General features: G+C 40.9%; 1 protein-coding gene across 1 annotated transcript in view; it reads right to left on the bottom strand.

Annotated features, from left to right (window-relative positions):
• The window catches only part of LOC126210314 (brachyurin-like), a 124,844-nt gene that overhangs the window by 20,316 nt on the left and 79,331 nt on the right, over window positions 1–25,197 (bottom strand). Inside the window, exon 4 of the mRNA XM_049939511.1 lies at window positions 21,193–21,294. Within this exon, the coding sequence (XP_049795468.1) occupies window positions 21,193–21,294 (102 nt within the window). The remainder of the gene's footprint in view (window positions 1–21,192; window positions 21,295–25,197) is intronic.

Consider the following 25,197-nt stretch of genomic DNA (forward strand, 5'->3'; position numbering starts at 1 on the left):
GCAGGATGGTTCAGTATTTCTACAGAGGCTCCCAACGACTTTTGGAGTCTGTGCCACGTCGAATTGCTGCACTACGCCGGTCAAAAGGAGGTCAGACACGATTCCCATGAATTTAGTGAACTCCATGTATGTGATGAACTGCATCGTGCGACATATCCACTCGATAATGAAGATTCAGAAGTCGGGTTTAGGAATACTGTACGTTACAATCCAAAGCAAGAAAAATTAAACGGCTGAATGTTACTGGATATTTGCTTGAACGTAGTCAGTTCGCTCAGTGAGCGTTGATATGAAATATTGTTACTGGTGTCGAGTTATGATGCGTTGATGTTAACTTCATCAGAGGGCATGTACTTGAGCAAAGGGTAGAGTCAGCAAAATATTTTTCAACAGGCGGTTCAAAAAGGGTGGTGCGCTCCACGAACTCGGCACCAGGGGTGTGTCCATTTCGTCCTAGCATCAGTTGCCAACAACTGGCGCAACTTACGGTCGCACTGTAAGGAAAACGATCGAGAAAACAGCATCACGTGTTGCTACTACGCGATAACGCACTTTGTTGATGTCACAAACAAAACTATCGGAAGTTATCAACCACTCATTTATTTCTCTGATCGTATCCTCAAGTGTTTACCTTTCCGTCTCCTTATCAAACAACCATCAAGGAAATTAAATTCGGGACAAAAATGCAGTTCAAAATTGGTTTGACGACAGCACGACAGCACGGAATGAAATAATGGTTCAAATGGCTCTGAGCACTATGGGACTTAACATCTATGGTCATCAGTCCCCTAGAACTTAGAACTACTTAAACCTAACTAACCTAAGGACAGCACACAACACCCAGCCATCACGAGGCACAGAAAATCCCCGACCCCGCCGGGAATCGAGCCCGGGAACCCGGGCGTGGGAAGCGAGAACGCTACCGCACGACCACGAGATGCGGGCAATGAAACAATGAATTGACTAACAGAAGCCGAACGAATATTCCATCTTTCAGTAGGAGCTGGAACTTGTACACAGATTTCGTAAAGATCAGGAAGATGTTGTTAGGGGAAGAACAAGAAAAGAAAAGAAGTATCCGAGTACTCAGTTGTAAATGCAAATCTAAATGATAGACTAGTCAAATGCGCACTAAACACCGCGAGCGAAACTTCCATATTAAATAAGGACATTACGAGATGTGTCATGAAGGCATGGCCAGTATTCTGAACTCAGAAGACAATAATCAGAGGTCCCATTAAAGGCAAAACTGCCGAAATAAGTGAACAAGTACGAATTGATTTCCAGTGCCAACGACTTGCGTTTTATGCAGAATTCATAATTTAGGTTCTACTGCCACAAAAATTGCACATGGGGCATGCATTTCAAGGATTTCAAGTGTGTTCTGGATGCCTTACTGCATGAAACGGCCCCATTAGTGCCCAGATTAGTTTTGATGAATCAGCCACACGATAGAGTTACAGAAATTGAGGACTTCCCTCCCAGTCGATGCAAGCGTCAATAAGAAGTAATAAAAGTCATATTGAATAAGAGAACAGAAGAAAAGATTTGGAGGGAAAAGTAAGGAAATTAACACTCAATACAGGGTACATAGTTTTCGTACAATGAAGGCTTACACGACCGGATGTTTCAGCTGCCGAGAATTCTTCCGGGTTGTATGGCCGTGGTCCATGGAACTCTTCTATCCCTGGCGTTTCGTCCAAAGGTACGTTGGACATCTTCGGAGGTGCTTCTGTTTGTGATGAGTCTTGCCGACTGACGAGTCGGACGTTGAAGAACGGCCTAAATACCTTGCAAAGTGAGGGTGGTCTGAATTTCACGTGACAGCAGAGATAAACCTTGTCAAGAATGAAATGCAACTCTAGAATGCGATTTTCACTCAACAGCGGAATGTGCGCTGATGTGAAACTTCCTGGCAGATTAAAACTCTGTGTTGGACCGAGACTCGAACTCGGAACCTTTGCCTTTGGCGGGCATGTGCTCTACCGTCTGAGCTACCCAAGCACGACTCACGGCCCGTCCTCACAACTTTAATTCCGCCAATACCTCGTCTCCTGCCTTTACAGATGCTCTCCTGCGAAACTTGCAGTACTGCCACTCCTGGAAGAAAGGATATTGCGGAGACATGGCTTTGCCACAGCCTGGGGGATGTTTACAGAATGAGATTTTCACTCTGCAGCGGAAGGTCGGAGACGAGGTACTGGCAGAAGTAAAGCTGTGAGGACGGACTGTAAGTCGTGCTTGGGTAGCTCAGCTGGTAGAGCACTTGCCCGCGAAAGACAAAGGTCCCGATTTCGAGTCTCGGTCCGGCAAACAGTTAAAATATAATTATCGGTCATAGTGCGTCAAAGACAAAAACCTCATCGACTCTGTAGCGCCACTGTCCATATATCGCTGAGTTTCATGGCTTCTTCTTTTCTGTTAAAATTATCCCTATGTTTATATATTTCGATGGCTTCTCTATATAGCCGTGGAAAATATTTCGTCATAGTACATAAAACTTCAGTTTTCGAAAATTTCACTATGTGGCAACTTGAAACATAGTCTTTCGGAAGGTTACAATTACCGACAGGTACTTTCATAAGGATTCCAATCATCGTCCACAACAGAAAAGAGGTGTAATTAAGAGGTTAGTGGACAGAGCTAAAAGGATTTGTGCACCGGAAAACCAGGACACCGAGTTAAAACATCTAAACCAGGTTTTTGAGAAGAATGGGTACTCTAGTAACGAAATAAAAAATATTGCTACCGAATAACAGGAGGCCTAAGGACAACGATAGGACACAGCGATGGAAGAACACTGTTTCCCTACCCTTCATCAAGAAAGTAACGGATCAAATCGGCAAGATTTTAAAGAAACATAACGTTCGACCGATTTTCAGACCAACTAAGAAAATAGGCCAAGCACTTCGTTCCGTTAAGGTTAAACGTCACCCTCTCTCTGGAAGTGGTGTATACAAGATTCCGTGTACATGTGGTAGGGTCTACATTGGAACTACAAAGAGAAGTGTGAATACACGGTTGAAGGAACATAACTTTGCCGACTAGGGAAAACAGACAAGTCAGCCATGGCGGAACATGTTCTTCAGTCGGGTGATCACGCAGTGAAATTTTCGGAAACTGAAGTTTTATGTACTATGACGAACTATTATCCACGGCTGTATAGATAAGCCATCGAAATATATAAACATGGAGATAATTTTAACAGAAAAGAAGAAGCCATGAAACTCAGGGATATATGGACAGTGGCGCTACAGAGTCGATGAGAAGTTTTTATCTTTGACGTACTGTGACCGATAGTTATATTTTATTCTTGACAAGGTTTATCTCTGCTATCACGTGAAATCCAGACCACGCCCACTTTGCACGGTATTTAGGCCGTTCTTCGACGTCCGACTGGTCAGCCGGCAAGATTCAGCCCAACCAGGAGCACCCCTAAAGATGTTCAACGTAGCTTTGGACGAAACGTCAGGGATAGAAGAGTTCAATGGACCACGGCCATACAACCCGGAAGAATCTCGGCAGCTGTACATACACTACTGGCCATTAAAATTGATACACCAAGAAGAAATGCAGATGATAAACGGGTTTTCATTGGACAAATATATTATACTAGAACTGACATGTGATTACATTTTCACGCAATTAGGGTGCATAGATCCTGAGAAATCAGTACCAAGAACAATCACCTCTGGCCGTAAAAACGGCCTTGATACGTCTGTTCATTGAGTCAAACAGAGCTTGGATGGCGTGTACAGGTACAGCTGCCCATGCAGCTTCAACACGATACTACAGCTCATCAAGAGTAGTGACTGTCGTATTGTAACGAGCCAGTTGCTCGGCTACCATTGACCAGACGTTTTCAATTGGTTAGAGATCTGGAGAATGTGCTGGCCAGGGCAGCAGTCGAACACTTTCTGTATCCAGAAAGGCCCGCACAGGACCTGCAACAATGCGGTCGTGCATTATTCTGCTGAAATGTAGGATTTTGCAGGGATTGATTGAAGGGTAGAGCCACGGGTCGTAACACATATGAAATGTAACGTCCACTGTTCAAAGTGCCGTCAATGCGAACAAGAGGTGACTGAGACGTGTAACCAGTGGCACCCCAAACCATCACGCTGGGTGATACACCAATATTGCCATGACGAATACACGCTTCAAATGTGCGTTTACTGCGATGTCGCCAAACACGGATACGACCATCATGATGCTGTAAACAGAACCTGGATTCATCCGAAAAAATGACGTTTTGCCATTCGTGCACCCAAGTTCGTCGTTGAGTACACCATCGCAGGCGCTCCTGTCTGTGATGCAGCGTCAAGGGTAACCGCAGCCATGGTCTCCGAGCTGATAGTCCATGTTGCTGCAAACGTCGTCGAACTGTTCGTGCAGATGGTTGTTGTCTTGCAAACGTCCTCATCTGTTGACTCAGGGATCGAGACGTGGCTGCACGATCCGTTGCAGCCGTGCAGATGAGATGCCTGTCATCTCGACTGCTGGTGATACGAGGGCGTTGGGATCCAGCACGGCGTTCCGTATTACCCTCCTGAACCCACCGATTCCATATTCGGCTAGCAGTCATTGGATCTCGACCAACGCGAGCAGCAATGTCGCGATACGATAAACCGCAATCGCGATAGGCTACAATCCGACCTTCATCAAAGTCGGAAACGTGATGTTACGCATTTCCCATCCTTACACGAGGCATCACAACAACGTTTCACCAGGCAACGCCGGTCAACTGCTGTTTGTGTATGAGAAATCGGTTGGGAACTTTCCTCATGTCAGCACGTTGTAGGTGTCGCCACCGGCGCCAACCTTGTGCGAATGCTCTGAAAAGCTAATCATTTGCATATCACAGAATCTTCTTCCTGTCGGTTAAATTTCGCGTCTGTAGTACGTCATCTTCGTGGTGTAGCAATTTTAATGGCCAGTAGTGTAGTTTTCGTGGGATACAGAAGAAGAGCCGCTACCTGAATAAGAATTTTTCCTGTACAGATTACGAAAAAAAAAATAGCAAACAAAAAAGGAGATGTGCGACGTAAATGGAAGTTCGTAGGCTTCTTTTTGCATCTGAAAGATGATGTATTTAAAATTTCGCGCCATTCGCTCAAGAGTGGCGCTAACAGTGCCGTTATTAACACCTCACTTAGTTTGATCGACGTCGTGTAACAGGGCAACAAGTAGTTGCTCCTTCAGTTGGCTAACAGTGACACGACGAACTGTTATAAATCCGTCACCTCAGGGACAGCTCGGTGCCAGACGCCCTGTAGCGTGAGTTCCACTGATCCCAAACCACCGCCAGTTGCGATCTCAGTGCTGTCCAGCGAGAACTCATTGGAGGGCGGGGTGGAGGTCTGTTATGTTTTCTGATGAAATCTGGTTCTGCCTCTGTGGCAGTGATAACCTGCGATGGTTAGGAGGAGGCCAGTTGAGGGCCTGTAACCAACCTGTCTGCGTGCCAGACATAGTGGACCTACACCTGGAGCGATGGTCGGTGGTGTGATTTCGTGTGGCTCCAGGAGCACTCTCATGGTCCCCACCCTCCACGTTAACTGAAAATTTGTATGTTCGTCTGGTGACGGGGCCTGTTGTGCTGCCATACATGAACAGCATTCCATGGGATCTTTTCCAGGAAGATAACGCTCATCCACACACCGCTGTTGTAAACCAACATGCTCTAGAGAGTGTCGACATGCTGCCTTGGCCTACTCGATCACCAGATCTGTCTACAATCGAGCACATGTGGGACATCATTGGACGTCATCTCCAGCGTCATCCACAAATGGCGTTAACCGTCCCTATATTGACCGACCAAGTGGAACAGGTAAGAAATTCCATCCCCCAGACAAGCAACTGTGCAACTCAATCCATGCATGCTTGAATTCGACGTTCTGTCGGTTACACCGCTTATTAGTGTACCAGCATTTCACATTTCCCATGGCTTTTCTCGCACTTACATTAAACTGTGATCTTCCAGTGTTAACGACATAACTATTTTACCTAGACAAATGTATTACCGAAATTTCATTACTCTGCATTAATTATTTTTTGGTGTTGCGACTTTTTTCCGTCAATATATTCTGCGGACCCTATCAAGTGCATAGAATTGTGCACGGTAATTTATGGAGATGGAACCTTGAAATGCCGTAAATCCGTAGGGTGTCATTACATTTAACATGTTAAAATATTTAAAGGAATAAAAGAGTATTAAAGCAGATGTGACATGGAGTCTGTATTCTGTCAGCAATAGAGAAGCTCCAAGTGGTCCCAGGGAAGCATATAATTGAAACTGCATGAGATACACGAATTTGTCACAAGCAGTCAAGACGCTGGGAACGAAACTAAAAAGAAGGGAAGCGTAGGCCGATTGTTGGCTGTAAGTGTACAAGGAGAGAAATGCGTATTGAGGGTTAACTGTTATGAGGCATGATGTCATAAGAAGACAAAGGACGGTGCCGAGTTAGGAGAAGTGATGTTATGTGAGCTGTGAGAGATGATGTTTAATGAGTATTGACGAAAGCAAAGGACGCCGCAATTTGTGTATGATTTTGTGTAGAGGATGTTTAGGTGAACATGCTGATTTAAATGAGTGCTTTATGTGCTAATTAGAATGAGATGAGAGAGTTATACGGATTCCCAGGTATTGTTAATATAATATGAGATGTGCGAGACACTTACCCGTGTAATGGAATCAAAATCAAAATAAATATTAAAGGTGGACGAACTAGAAGGATGAAATCTTGGCTCGATCAATACATATGAAGAAAGGTGATGGAATAGGGTGAAACATAAAGCAAGGAATGAAAAAAGTAAGGTAAGAGAAACAGGTAAATTAAAATTGGGGGTAGCAACAGATAATGGTGCAAGATAGTTTTTCTGTGTATTTTTTTTTTTTGAACGAATTATAAGTGTGCTTTTGTTATAGATTTGCGTTTTCCAACCTTGAAGAATGCACACTGAACTGGGAAACAGGGATACTGATTTTCAGAAATGAGCTAATAAATGATGATTTAAAATGAACGAAGGATGTCAGAAAAAAGAAAAGCAGTAATTTTAGGTGGCTACTACAGACTAGAGGTGACAGAAATCGCAGTTAGGGAGCATAATTGATAGAGAATCAATTAATATCGCTGGGTTTCTCTGGTCTAATGTATCACGCAAACTAAAAGATTAGTGAACCCACGTCCCAATTTGCACCCAGACGGAATTCAATGTAATGCCTAATGAATGTGAATTTTCACATTTATGTAAAAATAGAAATGAAGAATACATATAATTTTGAAATTTAAACAGTTAACTTCACTTTTATGCTGATAACTTTGAATTTGTGAGATATAAGCGTTTTATTGCTGTTAAAGAAATAATTTGGACGAAGAAGCATACATTTCATTGACATAATTATTAACTTCTGTAAACCTAACAAGTTTAATTGTTGTTAAGGAAATAACACTGAGGAAAGAAGTATAAATTTCACTGATGTAATTATCGTCTTTTGCAATGAATTTAAAGAGAAATGGTATGCGAGTTGCATATGTTAATGATCTTCGTGAGCGTAAAGATGGTAACAATATCTGTCTTATGTCAGTTGTGTAACTGATTATTATTCGTAATTTGTTTCCAGGTTGCACAAGCCACACAAGAACTGGAAGTACAAAGAAAATCGCAGACGAGAGGTCATACAATTTACTGGATGGTCCTAGAACTACAAGGTAGTACAGGACGCACACACCTTGAAACTGGGTCACGCTTGGTCAGCAGCCACCTAACTGCAGTGATCGGCTGCCATTTGGAACCGCTACCCCAGTAGATCGCCGACGGCCAATAGCGACGGAAACCCCGACCACTTGCCGACGCTCGAGGAAGGCGGAGACCGCAGCTGACACGAGGACAAGTTGTAACAAGGCTGTGGCCAAAGGGTGGGTCCAGCCCCTCCCCTCCCCAGTCACCTGAATGTACATACGACCTGGCTGCCCTGTCTTGAAATTGAAAGATATTTTGACCTTGAATCATAAGACGACAAAATGATACGCACTATCGATAGTCAGCAAGGCCAACGATATTTAAACTGTCTATACTTCCATGGTACTGTCCGTTATAACCCATTCCTATTTTAGCCAGCACCAATTGTTGGTATTGTTTGAGCTCGTTCGTTGTTTTGTTAATCAGTTTAGCTCTTACTTGAGATGTAGCGCGGTGGTTAGCACACTGGAGTAGCATTCGGGAGAACGACGGTTCAAACCCACGTCCGGTCATCCTGATTTAATTTTTCTGTGATTTCCCTAAATCGCTTCAGGCAAATTCCGGAATGGTTTCTTTGAAAGGGCACGGCCGACTTCCTTCCCCATCCTTTGCAACTCCGAGCTTGTGATCCGTCTCTAATGACCTTATTGTCGACGGGACGTTAAACACTGATTTCCCCCTTATCCTCATCCTCAGTTCTTAATTGCAGTTGAGTTTAATGTAAATGCTACCGTGTTTTCGTGCTGTGTGCTCTTGTGATAGTTTCCATTTATGGATGAGTTTGTAACAAGGAAGAAGAGGAAAATCGATTTTGATTCATCCGCTAGACTTATGGTAAGTTAAAAACAAGTTTGCACTACCATAGTAGTCTAATTATTTATCTACAGCAGTTTAATGTTAGTAATGGATTCGTTATCTGGAGGCTGGTAGAAATTTGGGATTGCAATATTTCAGTAGTTCACAAGGCATCGGAGCCGTAAATATCATTACAAACAAAAATTGAAATCAGTGCATAAAAATACACTTGGATTTGTCCACGTCGCCCAAAAATCGTGTTGTACACAAGGTTCTATTTCGTTAAAAGATTTGCTCAGTATTTGTCATTAGTTGCGAATATGGCAAAATGTCGCCCAATGTGGTCAGCTGGGTGGTACTCAACTACAAAAGCCAGTTCCAATACGGAGTGATGGGGAGCGTTTTGGGGAGAGCAGAAGGGATATGTGATGACAGCCCATTCTATAGTCCGTTTTTAAAAGAAGTTTTCAGCGGGATGTTTCAATTCGTCCCAGCCGACTGCGTTCTGCATCCCTCCCTGTCACTTTGGTCCAAAATTTACACTACTGGCCATTAAAATTGCTACACCACGAAGATGACGTGCTACAGAAGCGAAATATAACCAACAGGAAGAAGATTCTGTGATATGCAAATGATTAGCTTTTCAGAGCATTCACGCAACGTTGGCGCCGGTGGCGACACCTACAACGTGCTGACATGAGGAAAGTTTCCAACCGATTTCTCATACACAAACAGCAGTTGACCGGCGTTGCCTGGTAAAACGTTGTTGAGATGCCTCGTGTAAGGAGGAGAAATGCGTACCATCACGTTTCTGACTTTGATAAAGGTCGGATTGTAGCCTATCGCGATTGCGGTTTATCGTATCGCGACATTGCTGCTCGCGTTGGTCGAGATCCAATGTCTGTTAGCAGAATATGGAATCGGTGGGTTCAGGAGCGTAATACGGAACGCCGTGCTGGATACCAACGGCCTCGTATCACTAGCAGTCGAAATGACAGGCATCATATCCACATGGCTGTAACTGATCGTGCAGCCACGTCTCGATCCCTGAGTCAACAGATGGGGACGTTTGCAAGACAACAACCATTTGCACGAACAGTTCGACGACGTTTGCAGCAGCATTGACTATCAGCTCGGAGACCATAGCTGCGGTACCCTTGACGCTGCATCACAGACAGGAGCACCTGTCTCAACGACGAACCTGGGTGCACGAATGGCAAAACGTCATTTTTGCGGATGAATCCATCATGATGGTAGCTTCCGTGTTTGGCAACATCGCGATGAACGCACATTGGAAGCGTGCGTATTCGTCATCGCCATACTGGCGTATCACCCGGCGTGATGGTATGGGGTGCCATTGGTTACACGTCTCGGTCACCTCTTGTTCGCATTGATGGCACTTTGAACAGTGGACGTTACATTTCAGGTGTATTACGACCCGTGGCTCTACCCTTCATTCGGTCCCTGTGAAACCCTACACTTCAGCAGGAAGATGCATTACCGCATGTTGCAGGTCCTGTACGGGCCTTTCTGGATACAGAAAATGTTCGACTGCTGTCCTGGCCAGCACATTCTCCATATATCTCACCAATTTAAAACGTCTAGTCAATGATGGCCGAGCAACTGGCTCGTCACAATACGCCAGTTACTACTCTTGATGAACTGTGGTATCGTGTTGAGGCTGCGTGGGCTGCTGTACCTGTACAAGCCATCCAAGCTCTGTTCTCGGAACTGATTTCTCAGGATATATGCACCCAAATTGCGTGAAAATGTAATCACATGTCACTTCTAGTATAATTTACTTGTCCAATGAATACCCGTTTATCATCTGCATTTCTTCTTGGTGTTGCAATTTTAATGGCCAGTAGTGTGTTTACACTCTTATAATACTGTAACAACTGAATCCAGCATTTCCGTGGATAATTAAAATCTAAAATATGCATCATTCATGCACTATCAAATGACTAAACATGCAGAATTAAAGGAAAAACATGCAATGCCAGAATTCAGTCTTTTGTTTTGGTGCATTTTTTTTTACTTTACAACAATGTACAACAACCAGTTGTTCCTAATTCTCCAGCGACTTGGGGTAGCTCCAGGTGTTGGGCTGCTGAGCTAGCAATCCCTGCATTCGGGAGGGGAGGTGGTTTGAATCCGTCTGCCAGCAACCGTGGAAATGGTTTTCTGTTCTTTTACGTCTTTAATTTAAGCAAATCCGTGGGTTAGTCCTTTTCTGTAGACCACAGCAAATTCCGTCCGAATGCCTTTCTTCCCTGAAAGATTCCAATTTTCTTGAAGATGCTGCCCGTCTCATTAAATGAAAAGAGTTGCATCTCTTTGGAGACTCTTGGTACTAAAATCCATCTGATAAAAAATAACTCAGATTCTCTTCTTTTAAGCTCCTGCATTTATCTGCCGTGATATTCTGTATTGCAGAAAATGAATTCTCTTACATGTCGTAAAGTGAGAGATGCATAGTTAAATGAGGAAATTTGGGAAAGTGTACGGCTGAATAATTACGGATCATTTGCGTTTTCACAACCAAAAATTGTTCTAGCTTCTCTGACAAACAGAGATCTCTTTATCCCAAAAGCCCAGTCTACACTCCTGGAAATGGAAAAAAGAACACATTGACACCGGTGTGTCAGATCCACCATACTAGCTCCGGACACTGCGAGAGGGCTGTACAAGCAATGATCACACGCACGGCACAGCGGACACACCAGGAACCGCGGTGTTGGCCGTCGAATGGAGCTAGCTGCGCAGCATTTGTGCACCGCCGCCGTCAGTGTCTGCCAGTTTGCCGTGGCATACGGAGCTCCATCGCAGTCTTTAACACTGGTAGCATGCCGCGACAGCGTGGACGTGAACCGTATGTGCAGTTGACGGACTTTGAGCGAGGGCGTATAGTGGGCATGCAGGAGGCCGGGTGGACGTACCGCCGAATTGCTCAACACGTGGGGCGTGAGGTCTCCACAGTACATCGATGTTGTCGCCAGTGGTCGGCGGAAGGTGCACGTGCCCGTCGACCTGGGACCGGACCGCAGCGACGCACGGATGCACGCCAAGACCGTAGGATCCTACGCAGTGCCGTAGGGGACCGCACCGCCACTTCCCAGCAAATTAGGGACACTGTTGCTCCTGGGGTATCGGCGAGGACCATTCGCAACCGTCTCCATGAAGCTGGGCTACGGTCCCGCACACCGTTAGACCGTCCTCCGCTCACGCCCCAACATCGTGCAGCCCGCCTCCAGTGGTGTCGCGACAGGCGTGAATGGAGGGACGAATGGAGACGTGTCGTCTTCAGCGATGAGAGTCGCTTCTGCCTTGGTGTCAATGATGGTCGTATGCGTGTTTGGCGGCGTGCAGGTGAGCGCCGCAATCAGGACTGCATACGACCGAGGCACACAGGGCCAACACCCGGCATCATGGTGTGGGGAGCGATCTCCTACACTGGCCGTACACCACTGGTGATCGTCGAGGGGACACTGAATAGTGCACGGTACATCCAAACCGTCATCGAACCCATCGTTCTACCATTCATAGACCGGCAAGGGAACTTGCTGTTCCAACAGGACAATGCACGTCCGCATGTATCCCGTGCCACCCAACGTGCTCTAGAAGGTGTAAGTCAACTACCCTGGCCAGCAAGATCTCCGGATCTGTCCCCCATTGAGCATGTTTGGGACTGGATGAAGCGTCGTCTCACGCGGTCTGCACGTCCAGCACGAACGCTGGTCCAACTGAGGCGCCAGATGGAAATGGCATGGCAAGCCGTTCCACAGGACTACATCCAGCTTCTCTACGATCGTCTCCATGGGAGAATAGCAGCCTGCATTGCTGCGAAAGGTGGATATACACTGTACTAGTGCCGACATTGTGCATGCTCTGTTGCCTGTGTCTATGTGCCTGTGGTTCTGTCAGTGTGATCATGTGATGTATCTGACCCCAGGAATGTGTCAATAAAGTTTCCCCTTCCTGGGACAATGAATTCACGGTGTTCTTATTTCAATTTCCAGGAGTGTATAACCGTCACGGTGTCCAAAAAAATTAACGCTTCTTCGTTCCTGATCAGTTCCCTTCTCAGATCCAGACTGAAAGAAGAAGAGTGTAAAATGACCTTAGAGGATGAAGGGAGACTGGAGCATGGCTGCTTCTTAGCGGTTTGTCTTAATACAGCCCTCCTAAGCCAGGAGATTATATCTCCTGTTCATGAAAACTCCGATATCATTGTCGAATAAAATCGTTTAGCAATCTATATGGATATTCTAGGAATGAATGAAAAACATAGTCTTTTTAATGTCCTCTTCAACAAATCGGACCCCACCCCTCTGTCAAAATCGTGGCTACGCCTTGGTTGTAAGGGAAATGTCGTTCGCTGATGCCCTGTCCAATTTGTCAAGAGGCAAACTACCTAACTTGCTGATGATTTTCACGAGTTTTAGCCGGGTTGCATCATATTGACGGCAACACCATATTTCGGCGGACCACCTGGCCGCCATCTTCAGGTGAGATTGAGTGCACAATCACGCCGGAAGTGAAGAGACCGCCCGCATCTCGTGGTCGTGCGGTAGCGTTCTCGCTTCCCACGCCCGGGTTCCCGGGTTCGATTCCCGGCGGGGTCAGGGATTTTCTCTGCCTCGTGATGGCTGGGTGTTGTGTGCTGTCCTTAGGTTAGTTAGGTTTAAGTAGTTCTAAGTTCTAGGGGACTGATGACCATAGCTGTTAAGTCCCATAGTGCTCAGAGCCATTTTTTGAACTGAAGAGACCTCAGATTCGGCGGCTCCTTTATACCGCGGGTACTGGCCGTTGCACGTGCGCGAACAACGGAAGAGCTGCCCTCTGTGAGGCGCAGAATTGCAGCGGCGCCAGCGGTGAAAACTGTCAAAAGCGAGGAATCGCAAAATTAAAATGCAGCCGGTCGGAAACCAGACCGTTGTTGTTTTATCTGTGATAAAATAGGATTCCACGTCTTGCTTAAAGGAAAACCTTTATCTCTGTTAATAATATCATCAGACAGACGTATTTCAATTGATTCTTTCAATACACAATCCGAGCCGAGGCAATAATTTGCGTCTCTTTGAAGGACATATTGTGCCCTTCATTAAGACAGTGTTCAGCAACGGCTGATTTTTCCGGCTGAAGCAGACGTGTATGCCGTTGATGTTCCACACATCGATCTTGAACTGTACGAATAGTCCGTCCAAGACGGTATAAAGGAGCCGCCGAATCTGAGGTCTATTCAGTTCCGGCGTGATTGTGCACTCAATCTCACCTGAAGATGGCGGCCAGGTGGTCCGCCGAAATACCGTGTTGTCGTCAGGAGGATGGAACCCGGCTGCAAACCCGTGAAAATCATCAGCATTTGATACGCCGGGAAAATCTACGTTATCATACCTAACTTGCTGACTGAATGCTGAATACTATTAGCCTACGAGAGACTACATGTCACGTTGCGACAACATTTCAACACGGCGTTTTATCTCTATGAACTCACGAACTTATGAACTAGAAGCTATGTGTTATGCAGGTCTCTAACCATGTGTTACATCAACACTGGTTGCTACGAGCAATACTAAATACTGGAGGTCATTAACTCTTCGTCTATTGAAAGACAGTCCGTGACTTTATCTCCATTTGCAAATACAAATTTTTGTACGCCCGGCCATGTCCTGGTTAGAGACATTAAGTTGCAGAACATCATTAAGGTGACTTAGGTTTCAAAAACTTGAACTTTCAACTGTGATTGTGTACACTGTGTTCCTTGGAGAACTGGTACACTGTGAACGATACACCGTCGCAATTAGGTCACCTTGTTCAAACAAGAGAGGGTCGCATTAGGTCGTCGCTCACCATTCACTTACAGTCTGTTCAATATACCGTTTCGGATGGAAGTACTAAGGAGTGATGAGACACGCTTCAAGTTCTCTAAGGTTATAGTTACAACAATAAGTAATAGCTCACAGGGGAACCTCCCGATCGCACCCTTCTCAGATTTAGTTATAAGTTGGCACAGTGGATAGGCCTTGAAAAACTGAACACAGATCAATCGAGAAAACAGGAAGAAATTGAGTGGAACAGAGAAGCGATGTGTAACATTTCATCATAAATTCTAAAATAATTGGGGGAAGTGGCGCAAAACGACTATTCACGTTGATGTGTACAATGTATGAGTCTGGTAACTTGCAATCTGACTTCCTGAAAATATTATCCACACAATTCCGAAGACTGCGAGAGCTGCCAATTTCGGGAATTATTGCACAGTCAGCTTAACAGCTCATGCATGTACGTTGCTGACTATTTTTCAATTATTAATTAATTAGTTAATGCTGTGGCATTCAGTAATCAAGTATCTCAGATCGACATCACAAGGAAGAAATTAAGGAAAAAAATAACCAGAAGCTCAGAATTAATGTGAATGTATCTGCAAGCTATATTTAAAGTTGTATATTCTATGAAAAGAATTGTAATTTTTATGTTGAATTGTCATTCGTATGGTAACCTTACTTTAATTGTATGAGGCATGACAAAGAATTTGGAACATCAGTTGGTCAGAATGGATGACGCCATGGAAAGATGTTCTGTAATGTAATCGAGTTAATACAGGATATACTGAGGATTGCTTGAGTCTCGCAACAGCAAGAACAGTGTTCCTGAAAAACAGCAATTTATTGACACTGAATATAAATATTATAAGGCACGAAGGGATTGTGAATTTTGTAATGGAAGGGAGTGTGGGGCACTGAAACTGGGTAAAAACTATAGATCACAGGTTTGACTATTTTTAAAAAAATCAATAACTATAATTTTACCTGTTTTCTCTTTAATTGCAATGATACCAGAAAATTTCGAAAACAGTTGTCAAAAACAGTTAGTAAATACTTCCATCCTTTATTTAGTTTTGAAATTCCTCTTAAATTACCTGAATCATTGTCGACCAGATCCCATTGCCATAAATCATCTACAGCAAGAGATAAGAAATTTAATCTTTTAAATTTTTCTCATTGCTTTATGCAAGTCATTAATAATTTCTTCATTAATACATCTTGTATATTTTCAGTGTGTATATTTACAATCTTCAACCTATTAGTTAAAATTTTTTAACAAATTTACAATTCTTAGTTTTACAAATAGAAGCAAGGCCTTCAGTTCTTTGTCTTCCAGTTTTAGTTGTTGGTATTCTATGAGGATTATCAGTGTCAGCAAATTTTTTACACTTTAAATGATAGGTATTATAATCATGAAGGGTTGGTTGATTCTCTTGAAGGACAGAATGTGAAGCATGATATTAATACAGATAAAAACATGAATTAATTACTGTTTTAATCTGTTGTCTTCATTTGATTCTAAAAACAATTCACCAAATAAAATTACTTTTAAATCGCCTGGTACAGTTTTAATAGTATCTGTTTTTCTTTTGTTAGAAAACTCAATTTATGTAATATTTTCATTTATTGGATAGATTTGGTTACTTTGCAAAGATTATCACACACATTTTAACTAATAATAACCATTTTGTTAAGAATAAAATTTGTTTCATTTGTGGGAATAAATACAAATTCAATAATTTGCTTATCACATATTTTATTTCAAAAATAACTTGTTTGTTTTATGCTCTGTGTTAAAACAGTCTTTTTGAATTTCCTTTTTTGTAAAGTAATTTAGTCAGTTTTCTTAAGATGCTTAATTTGTCATTAAAAACTGTTTTATTGACATAATTATTGAATCATGCTACAATACTTTCATATTCAGGATATGTAAGAAGGTTTTTATTTCCTTTTCTAAATATTGTTTATTAACAACAATTTTAGCGATTGGAGCTTTTACATTTAGTATTATTTTACCAAGAAAAGTAACATAACTTTCAGTTGAATTAAAAATCCTATTTAATTCTTTATAAAATATATAAGTTAATTTTTCTAATTGTTTATTGAAATTATTTATTTTTGTAATATATTATTCATTAAGTATTTTTCCATTCTATTTTTAATTCAATTTTTTCAGTGTATTTAAGATTTGTCTTATTTCCAAAAATGTCAGTTTTTGGTATTTAAAATTTCATTGAAGTTGGAACATTTGGTAATAGTTATAAGACAAATACACATAAATGACAACAAATAAATTTGTTAAAATTCTGTTTATATTGATGTTATAGCTCATTTTTCTCCGAATAATTAATTAATTCTTTCTGTATAGATCCACAAAATAAATCAAAAACTAGTTTCGTATTTTCGATTTATAAGAAAAAAACCAGTGAATACCAACATGATCAAATGTATTTCATTTAGCATTCTACATTCAAGATTCTTTTGGTTTCTTGGACAATTAATCAATCATGAACAAACCTCTAAAATATTAAATTTTCAGTTGTTCAACTAATTCTTCTACATTAAAATTAGCTAAAGACTTATTATGTGTTTTAATTGTTTTTTCTAATTTGTTTTACTTTTTCAGTCGAGTATCTTTCGTTCCCATTGTTAAATTACATCTTTTGTGTTCTTATAATTGTTTACCAAATTTCTCTTTATGATCAGCAGATAAAACACCAGAAGAAATATCGCCAATTACTGAACGAATTGCACAGAAAAAGCCAATAAAATTGGTAAAAATGCTCCTTTTCGTTAATCCAGAGTTTTCTTTCTTTTTCATTGCATATTCACCAATTGATTTCACTACAGAAACACCTAATGTAATAACTAAATTCCCACCATTTTTTTATCTCTTTCTTTTTTGAGTACCAGTTAAAATTGTTGATACTGTTTAATTGTACATTATTTAATTTAACTTTAATTGATTTTGGTTTAATTTTATCACTTGGATGTAAAGTATAATCAGTACTTATGTAATTCATGTATATTGATAAAAAAATAATAAAGAATTTGATAAAATGAACACTTTATCATCAGTTTCAATATCCATTCCTAATGTGCTTTTTCCATATATTATTCTTCCAAGAGCTGTTGCCACCAATTTTTCAGTAAGTAAAGCATCTTCAGAATACATTTCTTGTTTTCCAGTTAACTGAATTTCTTTCTGCCCTTTATGTCTTTCCTCTAAAGCATTATCTCTATAAAAAATTCATGTATTTTACAAGCACTGTCTATTGATTAATTCCAATACCACCTCTACATAATCTTTCTTCTGATTTTGTTCCAGAGCCAGGAATATCTAATTCAAAAGGTAGTTTGTTGATTAATATTTTAACTAATGATTCACTATATTTTTCGGAATTTCCAAAACGTAGAAGGGCTATTCTCCAAAGCTCTAATCAATTATAGAATTCCTTCTGGATTATTAATAATAAAACTGTTAAATTAATTTGTTACCTTTTTTAAATCTATCAATTAATTGTAGAATCTCACTCATCAAAACATATTTGGTTAGCTTTTCTGAATATGTTTTAATTGCACACCAATTTTATCTAATGATTGTTGAGAGTCCTTTCCGAAAAACTAGGGAAATATTCTTCAACAATTACTTTCATCAAATTTTTATATGTATTTACCTTGCTTGATTTCATTTTATTTCGATTATTTTAATTATGTACTGCATTGAAATCGAAAAAATTCAACCATATCTTTGTAAATCAAAGTTATCAAATTCTTCACCTAAATCATCCATAGTAATCGGTTTCCAGTTAAAGGAGTCATTAATTCATCTTACCTTCATATTCTATTTCGCCATTTTTTAAGTTATCATATTTCACTGGTAATCGTCCAATATATTTAAATCAAGCTCTTTATCCAAAAACTGTTTCTCCACAGTTGTTGATAAATTCTATCATTCTTTCACTCATATTTACTTATTCACTACTCATTGAGTCTTCACCCGTTTTAACTTTTTTCTGTATTTAATTTCTTCTAGATATTGATTCAATAAACCTTGTATTTGTGATTCACTTAAAATGTAATTAGGTTGTGAACTTTCATGTTCTGTGGTTGGTGGAATATCGCTCAATTTTCTAAATCATTTAGATGATAAGGAGGCCTCTGTCTATCAGCTTCTGTGTTTTCCTCAGTTGTTTTTAATGGGTTATCACCTATTCCTTTGATTCCTTGTTTAACTGGTTGATCTTATAAAAAAATTTCATACTCCATTCTTGATTGTCTTTCCTTCTTTTACAATCTTCTTTTAATTGTTCCTTTACTTTTCTATTTCGTTTAGCTTTTTTGACAATGTTTGGCTCATATTTTGTAACCACTTATTAAGGATGAAAATAATCAATTTTATTTATTTTCTTAATGTTCAATGTTTATATTAATCATTTACAATCGTACATTTTGTAATGATTTTATTTATTCTACTTGATTTCTAAATCTGTTGTCTAATCTGTTCTGACTGATACAGTTTAATTGTAATTTTTTCTTATATAATTATTAAGTTCTACATCAGAGGTGAATACACCACTCATGTCCTTCATGTATTTGGGCAGAATAGCAACCATAATTGTCCAGCGACCATTATAATCATTACTTTTATTATTCTTGTTTTACTCTGTCTGTGTAAAATCGTAATAAAGTTCTTTTGTAATCTCTCCATTTATGTGTTTTTGTGAATTTTTGTGTTGTCTGAATCAATATAATATTTACCAAACCATTTTCTGTCTTTATAACTAATAAGGTAATCTGTTCAATTTAAGTGCCCACATCCTCCAACTCTAAGCAATAAGTGAGGCACCTGATGAGTTTTTAATATAGTCCCATGGCGTTTTCAGTGCTTGTAGCACTTGATTTTTCAAACAGTCTATTAAATTCCTGGAGGTAATGTGTAATTTCATATTACCTGGCCTGATAAAATTTGTATCAAATCTGACTTACATACCCAAAAAGTACCTGTGGAGAAAGGGACTGTGTTCATAGTCCACCGAACTTCTGGAACATCTTGAAAAGCCAGCACGGTTAAATTTGTATAAATAGAGTTCCCAAAATAATAAAATTGCCACTATTTAATATTCGTGCTTGGATATGAATTTCAACCAAAAATAATGTTATTAAGAATAACTTTTGACTCCTGACTGATATTTTTGTAGCCACTGCTGACTTGATATAGAAAAACTTCAGTCAGAAATGGAAGTGAGTGCCAAGCCCTCGAAGAAACTAGACGGGAGCCTATAGATGTTCCTTATTCCATTTTTTTTTTGTGATCGATATTACGTCAGACATGTTGGCTTGTGACGTAATCATGATGTTTTTCCTTACAAAATGTATGCATATTGAACTGATAATATTTCTTTTTTAATTAGTTTCTTAACACAGAGTAATCCAGTAATTTCACAAAAAGTAAACTCGAGGGTCAACAAGGGAAGTGTCCAGGCGTCTCAGAGTGAAACAAAGCGATGTTGTTTGGACATGGAGGTGATACAGAGAGACAGGAACTGTCAATGACATGCCTCGCTCAGGTCGCCCAAGAGCTACTACTGCAGTGGATGACCGCTACCTACTGATTATGGCTCGGAGAACGCTATCATGTTGAATAATGCTTTTCGTGGAGCCGCAAAACTTCATGTTACAACTCAAACTGTGCGCAATAGGGAGCATGATGCGCAACTTCACTCCCAACGTCCATAGCGAGGCCCATCTTTGTAACCATGCAGCGTGGTATAGATGGGCCCAACAACATGCCAAATGGATCGCTCAGGATTGGCATCATCTGTCTCGACATCGATGAGTGTCGCATATGCCTTCAACCAGACAATCGTCGAAGACCTGTGTGGAGGCAACGCGGTCGGGCTGGACGCCTTACACACACTGACCAGATATTGCAGGGAGGTGGAGGTTCCCTGCTGTTTTGGGGTGGAACTATGTGGGGCCGACGTACGCCGCTGGTGGTCATGAAATGCGCCATAATGGCTGTACGATGCATTAATGCCATCCTCCGATCGACAGTGCAACCATATCGGCAGCATATTAAAGAGGCATTCGTCTTCATGGACTACAATTTGCGTCCCCATCGTCCACATCTTGTGAATGACTGCCTTCAGGATAACGACATCGCTCTACTAGAGTGGTCAGCATGTTCTCCAGACGTGAGCTCTATCGAACATGCGTGGGATGGATTGAAAAGGGCTGTTTATGGACGAAGTGACCCATCAACCACTCTGAATCGCCGTCCAAGAGTGGGACAATCTGGACCAACAATACCTTCATTAACTTGTGGTTAATATGTCACGACGAATACAGGCATGCATCAATGCAAGGGGACGTGCTACTATGTGTTAGAAGTACTGGTGTGTGCAGGAGTCTGGACCACCACCTCTGAAGATCTCGCTCTATGGTGGTACGACATGCAATGCATGGTTTTCGTGGACAATAGAAAGGGCGTAAATGATGTTTATGTTGATCTCTATTCGAAATTTCTGTACAGGTTCCGGAGCTCTCGGAACCGAGGTGATGCAAAACTTTTTTGATGTGTGTAGTTTCAATGCCTCTCTTAAATATGTAGAGCTCGAAGCATTTACAAATGCTGCATTAAGGACAATCTTGTCTTAGCAACAACAAAAACTGCAGAAAATGGTGGAAACAGCTTTTGGCGATCCCTAGTGGGCATTCCGTCAAGTGATTCTAAAATCAGTCACCAGACAGTAGTATTCTAGCCTAGTAATTTGCTGTATTTCAATAGTTGCCTCAAAGTGAACAAAGGAAGCACACTTACCACTGGTATTGGTCTGTCCCCAGCCGCTGACCACAGCAATTTGTCCAGCGAAGGTTTCATTGACCTCGAGAAAAGAAGGTAACGCCACCACGTTGATGAAACCTTGTGAACAAAATATTACAAATCATATGTTTGGATTCTCTGAATATGAAATATAGTGCCTTACTAATGACATTGAATGAAATGTTACAAATCTGCGATTTGGATGTTAGCTTGACGCTATGTCCTAACCAACAACACAATGCGATGCAAATACGCGTCGTCATCAGAATAACAGTGGCAGACACTTCAAGGTAGACTATTCTGCCAAATCATACTCACGCAGAGCCATTGTTATTGAGTAATGAACTTTGACTCTACAACCCCCTATGTACCACTTCGTACCTGACATTTGTAGTGGTTACATATTTGTTTATCTTTCCTTTCATTTTACTGTCTACCATCTTAGTGCTAAAAGAAAGGCAATGATTATGAATTTAATTCAGCTTGCGAAATAACACTCCAAAGTTTCTGTTGGTTTCTAATAAGAACGACATGTACCAAGGCAAACTTTGAAAATGCTAAAGTGAAACAGAGTGAAAGAAACTGATACAGTTTTTACCAACAGGGTGCAGCTCTTGATCCACAGACGATAAATGCTATAGGCAGACTCTCTCATAGAATCACGTGAAGTAATGAAAAACTAAGTAAGTACATCTATGTGATTACATGTTTCGCGATTTTAAAGGAATGAACTTTCGTGTCTGTTATGAATATGATTCTCTAAAAGGAAATGACTCTTAAAACTAAATTAGAAAAATGGTTGTCTTAAAAGCAATGAATTTACGAAATAGGTCCCAAAGAGAAATTCAACAACAGAAATGGTAAACAGAAAAAGAAACAATGGATCCTGTTTAACAATATAAATATAGGAAAATAGGAACCTTGTAACTTATGTCGAAGTTTTTTTGAGCTGAAACAAGAGAATTATTAATATTAATTACAAACATTAATTATTTATTACAAGAATATTATTCCAGTTGAACGTTTTAACGTGTGATAAATTTGTAATGCCATCTGTTTGTGCTGCCAAAGACGAGAGTTTAACCTGGCTATTTAACCAAAAATCTGAGTTACGTATTGCCGAGGAAAAGGTGAGATTAAAGCATAAAGGAATTGAGCAGGAAGTGTTTTTTTCTGTATTCTAGTTATCAGTAAGATGATAAGTAGACAAGAAGATGCAATGAAGGATAGAAATTTTAAGAGAGAATTACTTTTCAGATGAGCGGAAATAAAAGGGTATTTATTATCTTTGTTTGCTAAGTATGAATACAATTTAGTGGTAAGTAAAATTTATATGCGTAAAATAGGTGTTACTGAATTACGTTTCAAAAATATGGGAGATTAGAGAGGGTGAAATTGAGAACATTCTGGAATAAGGAACCAATAGCCATAACGGTAGAATAATGTTTCTGTAGCACTATGAAGTTTCTACGCATTTAGTAGGCAAAATAAAACGGCAGAATACTGTAATTTGGGTAACGTTGATTTAGAGTAGAATACAATCATATAATGTGAACTGGATCTGTGTTTACACTACTGAAGAATAAGTTTGCATTGTGACTTCATTACACAATGTCCAATGACCGACACATTTTATCTTAGTCTCCATTAGATTCCGCAGCCTCTTCTGATGGTATCAAAAGGTTTAAAGATACACTCAGTAATCTCAGGTAATGTTAGTACGGGTGACGAGAACACAAAGGACTTGACATAACATCAGAGAAAAAAGTCAAGAGGGGTGAGATCACGGGAGCGAACATGCTAACGGTCCACGAATTCTCTTCCAATTATTACTCTCTGCCTGAATCTGTCTGTGAAATATGTCCTAGCTGGACGATCGAAGTGCGATGGAGCGACATCATTCTGAAACCATAAACTGGCGACATGTGCAGGGGACGTCCTCTATAAGTTTAGGCAAGACATTCACCAGAAAGTTTAAATGCTATGCACTATTCAAAATTTCTGGTGAGATGGGTGATCCAATAAGGGCATCTCCAAGAATACCAGAACAAATATTACTGAGAATCTCACTTGCTAACTTTTCATACAGGTAGCGCGTGTTTTTCAAGTGTGTAGTAGAACTCGCCATCCCCGAATTGCTCTTCAACAGTGGGAAGCTAGAAGGTGCTTAAAACATCAATGTAGGCCTGTGCTGTAATAGTGCCACACAAAACAACAAGGGGTGCAAGCCCCCTCCATGAAAAACACCACCACACGATAACACCACTGCCTCCGAATTTTACTGTTGGCACCACACATGCTTGCAGATGACGTTCACCGGGCATTCGCCACACCCACACCCTGCTATCGGATCGCCTCGATGTGTACCGTTTCGTCGCGCCACACAACGTTTTTCCACTGTTCAATCGTCCAATGTTTACGCTCTTTACAGCAAGCGAGGCGTGATCTGTAGCTTATGAGCAGCCGCTCGACCATGAAATTCAAATTTTCTCACCTCCCGCCTTTCATTGTACTTGCAGTGAATCCTGATGCAGTTTGGAATTCCTGTGTGATACTCTGGATAGATGTCTGCCTATTACAGTCAGTCAACAGACGAGGTCGGCCTGCACGCTTTAGTGCTGTACGTGTCCCTTCACGTTTCCACTTAACTATCACACGGGAAACAGCGGACCTAGGGATGTTTAGGAGTGTGGAAATCTCGCGTACAGACGTATGACACAAGTGACACCTAATCGCCTGACCACGTTCTAAGTCCGTTGGTTCCGTGGAGCGCCCCATTATGCTCTCTCACGATATGTACTGACTACTGAGGTCGCTGATATGGAGTACATGGCCCTAGGTGGCAGCCCAATGCACCTAATGTGAAAAACGTATGTTTTTGGGGTGTCCGGATACTTTTGATCACATAGTACATGAAACAGAAGATGAAGTTAAGCAAATGTTAGAACATGGGTAACAATTTATCTTGCAGATAATACAGCTGGCTGTGAGGAGAGTAGAGATCATGACAGTAACTAAGGCAAGAGATAATGTCATTTTAAAGTTATTTAAGGATGAACGTGGAAGTAATGGGGGAAGATCTGTTGCAAACCGCAGACAGATACTATATTTAAGAGACACATGCAGGACAAGAGATGTTTAAAGAACTGAACATATATTATGTTCAGGAAATAAGGAGAGAAAAGTAAATGGTTAAATACAATTTAAGGAATGGAAGTAGGTGTCAGCAGTGACATCCATACAGTAATTTGTAGGAGGGAGGGGAGCTAGACATGGTGACATAGTATATTTTTTATATTCTGAATTGCGACATGTAAGTGGACATAAAATGAGTTTCAGTTTCAATCCCGTTAAAAACATGGGTAATGGCTAGTTCTTAAATCATTTTCTGGAAAGGAAACATCTGACTGCACTATATTTTTTTTTCCATTGCCTGAGAGCTGGTGGTGGCTCTGCCAACCCTTGCACCAAGGCATGGGCAGTCATAGTTACTGTCTTACTGGTTTATAGGGAATGGATATGGCTACGTAAATGTCTCTTGGGAGCACCGTTTAACTCAAGCAGACAGTGTGTGCACGAGAACGTGTGAAATGGGTACAAAAAGTATATTTTGATATAATAATCACAGATTAAATATATCTAATTTTGTAAGTGTCCTTCCAAGGCCTGTTCGGACGGAGTTAATTTTGTATGTGTGACAGAGTGATGAAAATGTATACACTGGGTAACTGATTCTTGAAGGGAGGCAGTCTCCAGTCACCTTTTGACCTGATGTCTGTAGTGGTTACGTATTTTTTTTCTCTTTCCTATCATTTTACTGTCCACCGTCTTAGTACTGTGAGAAAGGGAATAAGTATGAATATGAGTCAGGACACTAAATAATATTATAAAGTTTTTTTTGTTTCTAATATGAATGACGCATTTTAAGAAGAGCTTTGAAAATTCTTAAACGAATCAGAGTTCAAGAAATAGTTACAATATCTCCAGACAGGTAGCAGCTCT

The sequence above is a fragment of the Schistocerca nitens genome, chromosome 10, assembly GCF_023898315.1.
Source record: "Schistocerca nitens isolate TAMUIC-IGC-003100 chromosome 10, iqSchNite1.1, whole genome shotgun sequence".
Taxonomy (NCBI): domain Eukaryota; kingdom Metazoa; phylum Arthropoda; class Insecta; order Orthoptera; family Acrididae; genus Schistocerca; species Schistocerca nitens.